At 37.2% G+C, this 15573-nt stretch overlaps 1 protein-coding gene across 1 annotated transcript in view; it reads left to right on the top strand.

The window, feature by feature from the left end:
* Window positions 1-518: 518 nt before the first annotated feature.
* The window catches only part of ZPLD1 (zona pellucida like domain containing 1), a gene marked incomplete at its 3' end in the record, with an annotated part of 37085 nt that continues 22030 nt past the window's right edge, over window positions 519-15573 (top strand). Inside the window, exons 1-2 of the mRNA XM_082625377.1 lie at window positions 519-673; window positions 14273-14493. Of these exons, the coding sequence (XP_082481503.1) occupies window positions 538-673; window positions 14273-14493 (357 nt within the window). The 5' untranslated portion in view covers window positions 519-537. The remainder of the gene's footprint in view (window positions 674-14272; window positions 14494-15573) is intronic.

Raw genomic sequence — 15573 nt, 5'->3', positions numbered from 1 at the left:
AAAATGATATACAAACCATTGATTTTGAGAAGTAGTAGTATCCTGGAATTCCTTTGTTGAGAGGAAATTTTTCTTGACATTATTTGGTCATTGAGAGTATTGAGAATTCTCTGAAAATCAACTATTGAATGTTAAATCCCTCTGACTATGGATATTGGTACTTTAAAGTGTAGCATTGCCTCCAAATCAGTCAGTCTGCCTAGCTATGCTGTTCTAATCTGCGAAATACTTGGTTTGAGTTCTTCCTATTTATAATAAAAATCTTTCTTTTGCAACTGTTATGATTTATATCTATCTTAGTTCTTCTACTACAAAAGCCTAGCTTTGTCACGCTTGCAAACTGGAGTCAAAGAATAAAAATAATTTTGAAATATTGTAGCCAAAATCTCTGCCTCATTGTTGATGATTATTTCTGATAATCCTTAGGTCTTTAATGAGCTTTGCCTGCATGGATGTAGACAGCCTGCCTATCCAACAGTGAGTTGAGATCAGCCTCAGTCTTCCCAGCAAGTGAGAGTGAAGGCTGGTGATGTCCACATGAAAAGTAACTCTTTTCTAGGTTTTGCAATGGAACGGATATGGTTGCTCTTGCTTCTAACAATTAGAGTGCTTCCAGGGTCTGCTCAGTTCAATGGCTACAATTGTGACACCAACCTCCACAGTAGATTTCCTGGTAAGTCTGAACCCAATCTTTTCTCTAATTGTATCTGGAAAGAGCGATTATGTTTGAATAGTAAATCCTTTAAATACATATGGAAAATGAGGGGGATATCTGTCTATATTAAGTGGATGTTAACAAATGGCAAATGACAAAAGACATTTTTCTGAAGTTGTAACTTATAACCACATTAACGTACAAAGTGTTCATTGTAGTTTATATTATTATAATGACTGCTCACAGATGTGAAAAATATTGGCTAATGGTTGATAAAATTGGGAGAGGCTAATGCCATTCAAAATTTGTCTAATTGAGGGCTTTTTTCTCATAAATTAATTCAGACTTTAAAAATTGCCCTTATATGCTGATAAATTTATTTAGGAAGAATACTCAGAAAATGACTGTGAAATATTATGCAATACTCAAAAAAATACTATTTCAATGAAATGTTGGTCACCACCAAAGTACACACACCAGCTTCAGAATGCATTTCATAGCAACCCATCAATATTATGACAGACATGAGATTTTGACCATATTGATGGACGTGTCCCACAGGTTCCTAAAATCTGCACTTTTTAGAGGTAATTTAAGGTTTCACTTAAGTAGTCATCTTTTTATATCAGCTAAAGTTATAGAACCACAGTTCAATAGTTATAAAATAAGAACTAGATGATCTGAAACTACTTTTCTACTTATGTATTGCAAACTGAAATACCTTCTGCAATGTTTTACATGCTCCTGTGTTTGGAGCATGCCAGAGTAACAACACACCTGCATAGAGCAATCAGTAGGTAGTTAGGTAGTTGATGTGAAGTTTCTAATTTATTTGAGGAGAAGTAATCTGGCTTGCTCCAGAATAAAGACAAGAGTATGTAGGAATGGCTTCATGGGCCCAGACCTAGTATGAAAGTACTTGACAGGTTAAGTAAAATAAGGAGGTCAGGATAGGGAATGTCCAAAGACAAGTTTACAAAGATAAGTTAAGGCAGGGTTCTTAATGATTTTGAATACCACAAATGATAAGATTTTTTTTTACTATGGAAGATTTCAAACATATGCAAAAGTAGAGATTAGTAAAAAAGCACTCATAGTAATCATACAGCTTCATCAGTTGTCAGCATTTATAAATTTTGTTTATCTCTCCTTCTTACTACCTCCATCTCTGAAATATTTTAAAATAAATTCATTATTCATGTTTCATTATATATATAAGTGAAAAGAACTTTAAAAAGTCATTACACTTGTATATCTAATAAACTTAACAATAATTACTCAATATCATCTTATACTCAGCCAATTTGCCTCTAAATCCACATGGTGCATTTGTTGACATGTTTAAGTCTGTCTTAATTTATAGAAGTCCCTTGCTTTTCTGAAATGCCATTTATCTCTTTAAATAACTTGGTAATTTGTTTCTTAGAATTCCAACACTCTGGATCTGGTTGACTGTAACTCTTATGTGTCATTTAACATGCTCCTCTTTTCCTGTATAACCTGTCAACTAATGAGAGCTAGAGGTTTGAATAAATTCAGGTTCAGTTGTTTTGGCAAGGATACTTTTTGTATTATTTGTGTAATAAAAGTGTTTTGTCTTCATTTTGTAAGCAATGAAGAGCCATTGCATCTTTTTAAACATACCTTTTTAAGGATTTGATGTGGTCACATTTTGTTTCAGAAAGCAGACGGGGAAAGTATGAAGGACAGAATCAAGTTAGAAGAGACTAAAGGCAGAGAGAAATGTCACGAAGGCAGTGGCAGTGGAAGCAGTAGAAGGAGACAGTTATTAAGAGATGCAGTATTTTGTGGTGGACTCTCCAGAACTTGAGAACTGATTTGACTTGGGAAGTGAGAGAAAGAGAAGGCTAGAGGTTGTTTTGAACTTAGATAACTGGATGTCGATACTGTTAACTGACGCCAAAAGTATAGGGCATTTGCATGTTTTAGAAAGGAAGTTTGGGTTCGAAAATAATGACTTTGACGTGCTCTTAGAGAGTAGAGTGGCAGCCTCTACTCAGAAGTAGGAAATATGGACCTGGGTCCGAGGAGAGAGGTTGAAACCGAAAATAGCTGTGTGAGAGTTGAATCCCTGTGCAGTGAGTGAGCAATGAATGAGGGGTAGGAAAAGGAAAGTTGTGGAAATAGACTACTATTTAAATAACCCTGGTGGTGAAAGAAAGGGAGGAGTATACTGAGCCAGCAATTTAAATGAGAAAGGAGATTTTTGGATTAGAGGACTAGAGACAACTGAGTCTACATGAGCAAAGGGTAAGTATTCAGAGACTAGGAATACTAACAAAGAAATAATTGCTGTAATGAGGAAAGAAAATATGGAAGAGATCAAAGGTACAGGTGGAGGAGTTAACCTTGGAAAAGTGGCAGCTGTTTGTTTGATTTAGGAGAGAAGAGAAATAAAAGACAGAGGCAGAGAAGTTGAGAGATGCTAATTGTGTTCATCTTCTTGGTTGAAGTGGAAGGCAGAGGCCCTCAGAGAGTGAGGGGCCAGAGGCCTGGCTGGGGCCTGGGAAGGGTAGTCAAGTCTTACCCTGTTATGGATAAAAGAGAAGGCCAGAATGTAAGAAGATTGCTCAGCAGAGAGGAACTAGCTGATGATGTATTATACTTGTAAAGGTAAATAAAACCTGTAAATAAGCCAAGGAGTGACTAGGACAGCAAAAGGCAGTATTTTTCATATGGTAACATTTAAAAATTATGTTAAAACTTCCATTTACAATGGTGCCCACTGACCATCAGCATCAAAATCACCTGAGATAGTCATTCAGTGTGGACTTCACTGCTTTCCCCCAGATATGTAGTGTCAGAATCTCTGAATATGGTGCTGGGAATTTGTATTTTAAACCCTGCTGATGAGTCTCATATGCATTATGATTGAGAACAGCTGACAGTATTCTATTATTTTCTTGAATCTATTATTCCAGTTAAAAGCACAGTCATGTTTGGGGAAATATAACTAAAAACAAAATCTCCCAACCCAAAAGTTCCTTCCACAAGGATAGTAGAGATGAGAACACATTTATCATTGAATAAGCATTAAACCAGAATGTGATGCTCAACACAGGCAATTCATTAAAAGTTTGCAAAGACAGAAAGGAATCTCACTCTTTTGCATAGTCAAGCAGAGGCAACTCATTGCATACATGTTTTCAAAATAAATAATAATCAGTCCTCAAGTAAGAGGACTCGACAGCACCATTTGTCACGTATAGTTCATCCTGAATTTATCTGGTAATTGAGGTGACCATCTGTGTTAGTGTATTAGATTTCTCCAGACGGAAGATAAAATTCTCATATCTTTATGAAAGGAGGTACTTTTGTGATTTGGAGCAAGGCTCCCACCGAAGTGAGGCTCCCACCCTCCCCAGACTGTGAGATAAGGATACTATTTTCCTTGATGTTTACATTTCTAAGAGATGGTTCCCAAGTCCTTGAGAAAGCTGTCCCTGCATCGTAAAGCTGACAAAAGTCCTATCTAGTTTTCAAAAGGATTTATATACATTTCAAGGAGAAGAGAAAGTACTTACAAGTTTTCTGATATAAATGGTCTCTTCCTTTATTTTCAACAGGGAGAATTAAACCTCTTTTTTAAATTTGTATTTGTCCTTACACATGTTAGCACTTTTAGTACTTTTGGGCTTAGACGACAAATATCCAAACTTTCCAAATTTATACACACACAGACACATTGTTGCAATTTAAAATTTATATTTTAAAAAATCTAGAATTTAGATAAATCAAAAGTTCCATGAGAGGCTTTAAGTTTATATGGGTAGTCTTTTCAAGTAAGCCCATTTTTGCAGGTTGTTTGCAAAAGACCAGAGTGAGCAAATTAAGCCTGAAGGTTAATTGCTCACTCCCCTCTTGACCTGTGGCTTCTCTTCCACATCAGGATCACCCTTGATGTCATTAGGAGCTCCACAAGCTGCTCAGATACTAAGCAATGGGCTAGAATGAGAATGAGTCTGGCAAAGGAGAGGAGCTATCTAAATGCAAAGTAATGTTAATAATGATGAGAGTAATCATCTCACCCTATCTGACCTTTGCTGTTTCATGACATTAGAACTATTTTCTTTAATTTCCATGCCATTTATCCTTAAGCCAAGAGAACCACCATGGCCTAATTCATTTTAAATTTAAAGGGATACCATTTAATTTTAAAGGTAGTTAACTCTTTCCTATCTAAGCTAGTAGCAGGGAATAGACTCATGCCCAACTGACATTATAATTATGCTCTTCCAAGAATAAAATGCAATCTATAGTTGACTTTTAGAGTACCAAAGAATTATTTGGCCGAAGTGAAACATACGGATAAATGCATTTGGCCTCTGCAACTAATGGATACCTTCTGGAACTAGCCCCTCTTTTAGAAGATGGTATATGTAAGGGTCAGCCTAAACTTTCAAGCCTCTAAAGAAGTCTTTAATGATAAAGGCACAATCAAGGAGAGATTAGGTTAATGACACCAGAAACTTTGTGGCCTGACATTGTTTTATGGTGCACTAACCAGTCATGGGAAACTGAACATAAGTCAATGTTTTATGACTTGTCATTTTGTATTCTATTTGAAATAGTGCTAAGAAGGAATAAATTCCATGTATAGAATGCTAAGCACATTATGTAATTCTCTCTTTTATTTCTTACAATAAACCTACAAAACTTTTTAATTTTTACTTTATGATATGGAGATTGAGGATTAGAATTTTTCTAATACTGCAAAGCTAGCAATTGTCAGAGATATAACACTAGAGCTCTTTCCATCAAACCATGATGCCTTAAAGTGAATCTTGAATACTAAGTTTAAAAAATGAGGGCTTCCCTGGTGGCGCAGTGGTTGAGAGTCTGCCTGCCGATGCAGGGGACACGGGTTCGTGCCCCGATCCAGGAACGGAGCGGCTAGGCCCGTGAGCCATGGCCACTGAGCCTGTGCATCCGGAGCCTGTGCTCTGCAACGGGAGAGGCCACAACAGTGAGAGGCCCGCGTACCGCAAAAAGAAAAAAAAAAAAAAAGATTTATACCAAAAACCAAATAATCCAATTACAAATGGGCAAACAAATGAATAGACATTTTTCCAAAGAAGAAATACAGATGGACAGTAGGCACAGGAAAAGGTGCTCACTAATCCTCAAGGAAATGCAAATTAAAACCACAATGAGATGTCACCTTACACCTGTCAGAATAGCTGTCATCAAAAAGACAACAGAAAAATGCTGGTGAGAATGTGGGAAAAAGGAACCCTTGTGCACTGCTGGTAGAAATGTAAATTGGTGCAGCAATTATGGAAAACAGTTTAAAGATTTCTCAAAAAATAAAAATGAACTACCATATGATCCAGCAATTCCATTTCTGGGTATATATCTGAAGGAAGCAAAATCATTATGTCAAAGAGACATCTGTACCCTATGTTCATTGCAACATTATTTACAATAGCTGAGACATGGAAACAACCAAAGTGTTTATCAACAGATGAATGGGTTGTGAGATACACACACACACACAAACACACACACACAATGGAATACTATTCAACTATAAAAAAGAAGGAAATCCTGCCATTTGTGACAACATGGATGGACTGCAAATGTTATTATGCTAAGTGAAATGTCATACAGAGAAAGACAAATACTATATGATCTCATTTATATGTGGAATCTAAGAAATAAAAACAAAACTCATAGAAAATGGGAAGAGATTTGTGCTTACCAGATGCAGGGGTGGGGGCACGGGAGAATGGATCAAAGTGGTCAGAAGGTACAAACTTAACACTATAAGATAAATAAATACTGGGGATGTAATGTACAACATGATGATTATAGTTAACACTGATGTATGCTATATTTAAAATATATTAAAAGTGGCTAAGAGAGTAAATCCTCAAAGTTCTCATGACAAGGAAAAAAGCATTTTTTTCCTTTTTTTGTGTCTATATGAATGATGGATATTAATTAAGCTTATTGTGGTAATCATTTCACAATAAGTGTAAGTCAGGTCATTATGCTGTCACCTTAAACTTATATAATGTCGTATGTCAATTGTATCTCAATAAAACTGAAATTTAAAAATTATGTGTAAATGGAGAAGCACGATGGAAACTGCTACATTAAAGAATTTGAAAAATCATATGGTAGGAAAATGTGTTTAGCTTTTTCAGGACCAGCTTGACTAAGGGAATTTTTTTCTTTGATAATATTTATTAATATTTCAATGAGTACCAGTGTTCCCCAGGAAATAAAATAGAGAATCACCTAGTTCAGTGATAGACTTCATGGGCAGGTCAAGTAAAATGAGCTGCCTGATTTTGTGTTAGGCTTTGCTTAACCATTTCACTTTTCTGTGCCCAAAGACAAAGTAAGAGTGGATTATGGAATAATTATCCCAGGGAATACGTTCTGTCTCTCTGTGTAGGTAAGAAAGGCCAATTCTGCTGCCTTCCTACATAGTAGTAGTGTTTTGGTCTCCAAGCTGTGAAGAGGATGCCTACTTTCGCTTTGCAGCTGTGGCTGCAATTACTACACCACATGAGGCAGAAGAACTGATCGAGACAGCGATTGCAGATCACATCCTGATTAACCTTCAGTGATAAAGTGCAGTGGAGAGAAGAGGAATTAGTCAGCAATTTCAGTGACTGAACAATTCAGAGTTCTGAATTGTTCTTCTTTATTTTAATAACAAAAGACTTTTATTCATGGATTTTTCATTTCCTCTACTTGTATAAGTAAAACCTATATGCTCTTTTCTGCTTGAAAAAGATGACCAAACTCTTCTAGTTCTAGCAAGTGTGAATAGAAGCCTGCAAAGTTTATCGAGGACTGCGTATGTATTTCTTTCAGCCCTGCAGACAACAGCTTGCATTTGCTAATGAGAAACTGAAGGGGAAAACTGAGGTGGTGAAGAACCTGTTCAATACAGAGGGGAAACCTGAATTCCTAATCCACTTTAAATTCTTCATCAGCTGCTGGTATTTTGGGTAGATGAAATATCAATATCACTTTTAAACTTCTTGCTCAATATTGTATAAAAACTTGAGGAGAATTAACTTTAAAAATTGTGTTAAAACAACAAATATAACATTTGTTTTCTAAGCAATTTTAAGTTTATGTAGTGCCAAATATTGCTACTCTCATTTTATAGAGATAGAAGTAGAAATAATATATAAATTACTTTTATAATCTGCTAAGATTATATAGTCTTGGAATATCTCTTGGAGTCCAGGAAATAAATGAGAGTTGACCTTCCATATCCATGGTTCCACATCTGTGAATTCAACCAACCTCAATGAAAATATTCAGAAAAAAAATTCCAGAAAGTTCCAAAAAGCACAACTTGAATTTGCTGCATGCCAGCAAACATTTATATAGCATTTACATTGTATTTACAGCTATTTACATAACATTTACATCATATTAGGTATTATAAATAATCTAAATATGATTTAAAATATATAGGAAGATGTGCATAGGTTATATGCAAATACTGCATATGCCATTTTATGTAAGGGATTTGAGCATCCATGGATTTCTTTTAAATTTTGGTATCCAAGGGTGGTCCTGGAATCAATCCACCATGGATACTGAGGGATGAGTGTCCTGTATTTCCAGGTGAGATTTCTGTGGTACTACAAAGCAGCACAGTCTTCAGCATACAGAAAAGACTCCTCCTATTATAATGAATAGGTTTTGGTTCATACAATTAGTTTTAAACCAATGCTACCTTTAAGTGTGTATAAACCAGCCCATGGATCCAGGTGCAATCATATTCATGGGAATACCCGCGTCTGAACTGCACAGAGCCGTCAGTTGCTCACAACAGACTCACGCAGCCTCACACGTCTCCTTCAACTGTTTCGAGGAGTGCCCAGGGCCTGGTTGCCATTTGAGATAACTGTCCCGCTCCTCTGGTTATTAAACTGCTATGGTTTGTAGCACGGGGTAGAGGTGGGGAAGGAGAAGACTGACCCTCTTCCCAATTTTATTTCACACATTGCCACCTGAGCACTAAAGTAGACTCATTTGGGTTCAGTCTCACAAAGTCTTTCACAACCCTCTTTCATTGTAATTCAAACCAGTTAGTTCCTCAAAAAGGAAGGGACTCAGACACACACCCATGCCCTTTACAATTTGTTTCTCTCTCTTTCCTGTCCCTTTTTCATCCAAACCTCTCCCTCTTGTAAGCCTATTATAAATCATAGTTTGGTGGGAGTGCTTAATCCCACCTGATAGAACCCACCTAAGGATTAATTCCTGCCCAATCAAAATGTATAGTTATGACTAAGTAACTCAGTTGGTTAAGAGACTTGTGTAGGGGAGGAAAGATAATTTTCCCTCTACCCTTCTAGGTTCTTAGCTGAAGCCCCCTATAATAAAAGACAGATTAATAGGAAAAAAAATAGAAGTTTAATAACATGTTAACCTGCTATATTCATGGGTGATACCCAGGAAAACTGAGTAACTCCCTGAAATGACCCAAGCCACTACCTTAAGTACCATCTCAAGCTAAAGACAAAAGCGATGGTGGTGGTGGGGAAGCCAGTTATGGGAGGTCATCAGGTAAATCACAGTAAACAGGAGTACAGTTGTTATGCAGATTTAGGTCTATAGCCTCCGTTTGTAAGAGTTTCTGGAGGTTTAGTTCCCCTCTTCCTTCCTGGTAGAGAGAAGGAGATGCACTTACAAATGGAGATTTCCCTTATAAATGTAAATGTCTCTTTCAGAAGAGTAACTTCCATTTGTTTTCAGGGATTCTCCTATGTCTGCCATTTCTTTTTTCTTTTTTTAAAAAAAATATTTATTTATTTATTTTGTTGCACTGGGTCTTAGTTGTGGCATGTGGGCTGCTTAGTTGTGACATGCAAACTCTTGGTTGCAGAATGCATGTGGGATCTATTTTCCTGACTAGGGATTGAACCTGGCCCCCCTGCATTGGGAGTGCAGAGTCTTAACCTCTGCGCCACCAGAGAAATCCCTGCTGTTTCTTAACAATAATCAATTTAAGGTAATCCTTATGCCAAAGAGGCATATTTTGGGGTGGCATATTCTGCTCCCCTTCACTTGCAACATTGGCATCACCTGAGAGCTTGTGAGAAATGTAAAGATCAGGCCCCATCCCAGATCTACTGAATCAGAATCTGCATTCTAATAAGATTCTCTGTAATGCATATTCATAAGAAGTGCTGATTGGAGCCTGGTACTCATGATGTCTTGCCAGCTTTATGTTGTTACATACCACAGTATTTATGCCAACCCCAACTGGCTGTCACGCACTTGCTTGCTATTAATGACAGTAAGGATTAGCAAATCCCTTGCTGTTAAGAGGAAATGATTTTAAGAATTTATTATTAATAATAAAGCAAGATAATTAATTGCCAGACTAATGCACTTAAAAAAGCTAAATACCTATGGGGCTTCCCTGGTGGCGCAGTGGTTGAGAGTCTGCCTGCTGATGCAGGGGACACGGGTTCGTGCCCCGGTCTGGGAGGATCCTACATGCCACGGAGCGGCTGGGCCCGTGAGCCATGGCCACTGAGCCTGCGTGTGCGGAGCCTGTGCTCCGCAACGGGAGAGAGGCCAAAACAGTGAGAGGCCCACGTACCAAAAAAAAAAAAAAAGCTAAATACCTAAACAAATAGCAAAAATCCATTAATTTCATATTATTTAGTGTGTTGAATTAGAAAATATCTGACATAGAGAATTTTGATGTTCCTCTGAACGTCTGAAAACAGGAATCATCTCAGGTAGTTGGCAGAGTACAGATAGGAAATATGAGTTCTGGATGAACAGTCAAGATGAACCTATATCATTGAGCACATATTTTCTTTGTGAATCTTGAAAGTTGATATTAAAAACTTAGAAATCATGCATGCTGTTTGTGAAAGAGTTTAATTAAACATATTTTAATAAACACTTGCTGAGTGTTTGTTAGGCATGCTGGGAAAACCCAGAGCTTTCAATGAGTTCATAATGTAGTGGGAAAGCAAATATCCACTCCCAGGTATAATGTAGGTGTTATTGTAGACTCATAGTTAGCGTGATGTGGGATAGAGCAGAAGAGAATGACTATATATCATTGGAAAAATTAAGTCTTATAAAAGGAAGGCTTAGAAATTGTTTTTCTTTTCTCAGCCCATTTCTATTACCTGAGTGCTCTCAATGGGTATTTCATCTATTCTTATTGTTTATAATTGATGTACTGAGTATTGTTGATTATCAAATTTATAATTCTTACTCTTTTTTATCCTTTAAATATTAGACTCTTATTTCCAACTACCTGCTGTATATTTCTGCTTGAATGTCCCATATGTACCTCAGCCTCTCAAAAACTCAGCTCATCATCTTTTTCCTTCCTGTATTCCTTATCTCAGGGAATAATCCACCCAGTCACTAATGCTAAAAACTTGACCATAAGTTTGACATCCCCTTCTTTTCATGCCATCATCTAATCAATTTCTTATAAAATTTAGCCACTTGGAACTGTTTCATTTCTTCCCAACAATCCCTTCCAAACAGCTGTGCCCTACCAAGACATGTCTGTATATAACGTGGTATTCAAACCTCTGTCATATCATTATCAACTGCATTGCAATTGTCTGTTTTTTTCTCTGTGTCCTTTACCCAACCATGAGTCCTTGAAGTGAAGGAGTCCTGCTAATGTCTTTATCCTCAGAGTTTAGCACAGAGAGTAACATACTGTATATAAACAAATGCTTTTTTGGGATACTTTGTTAACATGAAGTGACATGTAGTTTAGATCTTGAAAATAAATAGGACCAAATTGCCTCTAGCTTGTGTAAAACTGATGGCACTGATTTTGTGTGTTCAACTCCTGTGCACCCCACCCTTTTTATACAATCTACAATGACACCCAGAACTGCTTTTCATACAGATTTTTACATTTTCAGGTCAATAGTGAAGGAACATTTTTGAGCCACTGCACTGCAGTGCTAAGTTCAGTTCAATTCTGGGGTGTTTGTGTTGCAGAATATATGTGTGCAAATTATTTGAATACTTGCATTGATCTGTGCCCTTATTAATCCAGGTAATAATTAGAACATGTTAAATATTCTGACACTACTGAAAGGAAATGTAGGTCTCAAACTTAATAGCACTGAGATGAGATAAAAATCATTCCATGTATCAAAAACTAGGAATCATTAGTCTCATCTGGATGCCATTGGATGTAAGCCAGTTGAGTATGGAATTGTTGAGAAAAAGAAAATAGATATGTTTGTTAAATATGTGAATCATATGCTGAGAATATATTGTCATTAATTATGTCTAAAGGGAAAAGTATATTAGGTGTTCTAGGAATGGAACTTTCTTGGAGATAAATAGGTAGAGTGATGTTTTTATTCACATATACAGAATTGGATCCATTCCCTTTTTACTCCATTTATAAGGTAACCATATTCTATGAACCCCATATCAGGCTATGTTTTTGTACATGGTGAGATAGATGGTGACAGGATATTTAGTGTGACAGGATATTTAAACTTGCATAATTTTAGAAAATCTGAGACGAACTCATTGCCTGATTGGTAGGTAAGAGGAGTGCAGAACATCTCTTTATTTTTATCTGAATTCAGTTGAATACTGCATTTTAAAATTTCCTATGAATAACTTAGCTTGGTTAAATATCAGGGGAAAAATCACCCTTTTGGCACCATAACTGCACATAAACTCTGTATGCAGGCCTACCATTTTAGACATACTTAGTATCTTTAGACAGAAAACACTAGAAACCAAACATCTAAAGATGTTTATTCCTTGCTTATTTTTTTGTCATTAGCTTGTATTCATTGGATTGTTTAATACTGCAGTGTTGTTCAAAGGGATATTACAGTTCAGGCCAGGGATTAGACAATAAAAAGGCTAAAAAAATTCAGTTGTTGAGAGCAACTGTTATTCAGTAACTGAAAAAAATTTCTCTACTTTTGGCAGAAATTGCTCTTTGGCAACTTGAAGTAGCATTTTTGTTTCCCTCAAAGCCTCACAAATGGAAAAGTTGTGCTGAATAGATGTCTTTAGTATCTACAACCAGGGAAAAATGTGTTCCTTGGAAGGGACAGTGAAAAGTCTTTAGAAAGCTAGGTTAGGATGGATTTGAACAAATCCTTTCTTACACTGTAAAGTCTTTAGTTTGTTATCATTTCTCCAAGTGGGATCAGCTTGTAGCAAATTCAGTTCCACTACAGGGGTTACAAGTCTCGAGTCATAAAGCAGAAAACGGAAGAGAGCACTATGTCTGGACAAAGCAATCACTGCCATTGTTAAGCTAGCATAGGCATCAATTAATTCTCGAACAAAGGTGAGGAAGCTAAAATCTTTAGTTGGTTTAAGTTAAGGGAGTGATACCTCTTTTGTAACATATTTAATGATATGTATTAACTTCCATACATTTATGGTATGCCAAGTAACGCAATGATACTCATTCTCTGTTTCCCCAGGCATAAAGAGTTCTTAGTGCACGCTCTAGTAGTTGAGAATTTGATTTCACATTTAAGTAGACATTTTGCTACCTTACAGAGACCATTTTGTATGTGAAGGTTTCCTGTGATCTTGCCTATGTGCTTGCTACTTGGCCTCATTGCCTACCATTTCCTCCTTGCTTTTTAAATTCAAATGAAAATGGAACTGTCCAGATCCTAACCAGCCTGAGCATATTTATTTCACACTTCTGTCATCATTCATGCTGTCCTCTTTGTGCTGTAAGTTTCCCACTCTTTTTTGTAGCTAACTCCTACCGATACTTCAAAACTCAGTTCAATGCCATCTTCTCCAGGAAGCTGTTCCTAATCAACTGGTCTGGGTAAGGTTCTCTTTCTATGCCACCCCATGGTTCTCTGTCCAATCTTTCTGTAAATGTGGGTCACATCTATCTCCTCTTATGGACTGTGATCTCCCTAAGAAAAAGGACCACTACTTTGTACATCCTTAGAGCAGTCTATTGCCCCATACTTTATGTGAGTAATTAATTAATTACTCACTGGAGTACAGCAATGAATATCATAGCTTCCTGCTTTCTGGGACTTTCAATTTATTGAGAAGACAATTATACAAATACATATAAGATTCCAAGTCAATTCGACAACATAAGACAGCGTAGCATAATTTAGATTTGGGATCAGGAAAGTCTTTGGGAAAAAGACAATGAAATTCGAGACCTGAGGGATGAGTAGGAGTTCCTCAGACAAAGATTGGGAATAGGAGAAGCATCCTACGGAGGGGAAAAAATAGTTATTGAAGGGGGCTTCCCTGGCTTCCCTGGTGGCGCAGTGGTTGAGAGTCCGTCCTGCCGATGCAGGGGACACGGGTTCATGCCCCGGTCCGGGAAGATCCCACATGCCGCGGCAGCGGCTGGACCCGTGAGCCATGGCCGCTGAGCCTACATGTCCGGAGCCTGTGCTCCGCAACGGGAGAGGCCACAACAGTGAGAGGCCCACGTACCGCAAAAAAAAAAAAAAAAAAAAATCTCTCCTGAAATAACTAAATCAAAGACTTAAACATCCCAAGGGGATGAAAATACCTCAGGGGTTTTTAAAGTTATTCTTGGACCCCATGCTGTGCTTTTGTGATTTGTTTGTTTTTTTATATTTTTTATTTCAGCTGAAAGAGACATCAATGTCTACTGTGGGGTCCAGACCATTACAATGAAGATTAATTTTTGCACAGTACTTTTCTCCGGTTATTCTGAAACAGACCTGGCACTGAACGGAAGGCATGGGGATTCCCACTGCAGAGGGTTCATCAATAACAACACCTTTCCTGCGGTGGTCATTTTCATCATCAATCTCAGCACCTTGGAGGGCTGTGGAAACAATTTAGTGGTAAGATTAGTGTGAAATTGTGTGCTAGGTTTGGGGCTCATAACTAAAAAAACCCTCCCAATTTCATGAAATAATCAGAAGCCCAATCTATCTTTTGGGAAAAAATTCCAATAAAACTGAACAAATAGCTTTCCTTTGCCTGTTTGAGGCTTCTGCTCCCAATCATACAATTTTATTTTCCAATAGTGGTTCTGTTTATTGTAGCTGGTGGTTGAGGGACCTGAGATTAACTGTGCTACTCTAACCAACATTATTTTGTGTGAGTGACGCTGAGGAATATGTGTCTACAGTTTATCATTAGCTATGTTCCTCATGCTTTTTATGGCAGTATCTTTTATATTCCAGTGAGTTTGGCAATGGATCACTTGGCCTATTGCTTCTTAGTGACCTCATACAGGAAGAAAGATGAAATATAGAATGAGAAACTTAGAATCTTCTAGGTATCATGTTTACCACTGAATGATCCACACCAGTGTCTTGTAAAAGAGGGCTGTTAGCATTTCCAGTGTGAAATTCTTCATCCTGTGGGACTGTCCTTTGAATTTCAAAATGTTATTATACACAATCTTACCCATGAAATCCCAGTAGCACGCTCTCTCCAGTCATTGTGAAAATCAAAACACCACTTCAAATATTTCCACCTTGAATGAGAACCACTAGTCTACACTATTCATTTATTTATGCGTGCATTGAACACCAAAAATAGAATTGAAAGAGGCATTCACTCTCCTGGGAATTAAAATTAATTGAAGTAAAAATATTGTGATTTGGAGGGGGTTATACTAAAATTCATTTAGCGCAATTTTTTTCTTTTGCTTGTTTAAATATAGTCTCATTCGTTAATCCTAGCAAAGACAAAAAGAAGATTCAATGAGCATGACCACTTAGCCCAGTGAAGAAGGAGAGATCACTTTTTCCTCTTGATAAATTATTGTTTGGGATTAAGGGGGAAAGCTTGATTATTCTAAGGGCAGGGCTTTTAAAACGTGGTGGGAGATAGGAGACAGGAAAAAGAGATTTCTTTGAATCTCCTTTATCTTTTCCCAGAGGGCAGTTAGAATATTGTGCCCATGACCATTT

The sequence above is a fragment of the Mesoplodon mirus genome (assembly GCF_964341445.2).
Source record: "Mesoplodon mirus genome assembly, chromosome: 6".
Taxonomy (NCBI): Eukaryota; Metazoa; Chordata; class Mammalia; order Artiodactyla; family Ziphiidae; genus Mesoplodon; species Mesoplodon mirus.
The sequence above is the reverse complement of the archived record's forward strand: the minus strand, read 5'-3'. Positions and strand labels throughout refer to the sequence as shown.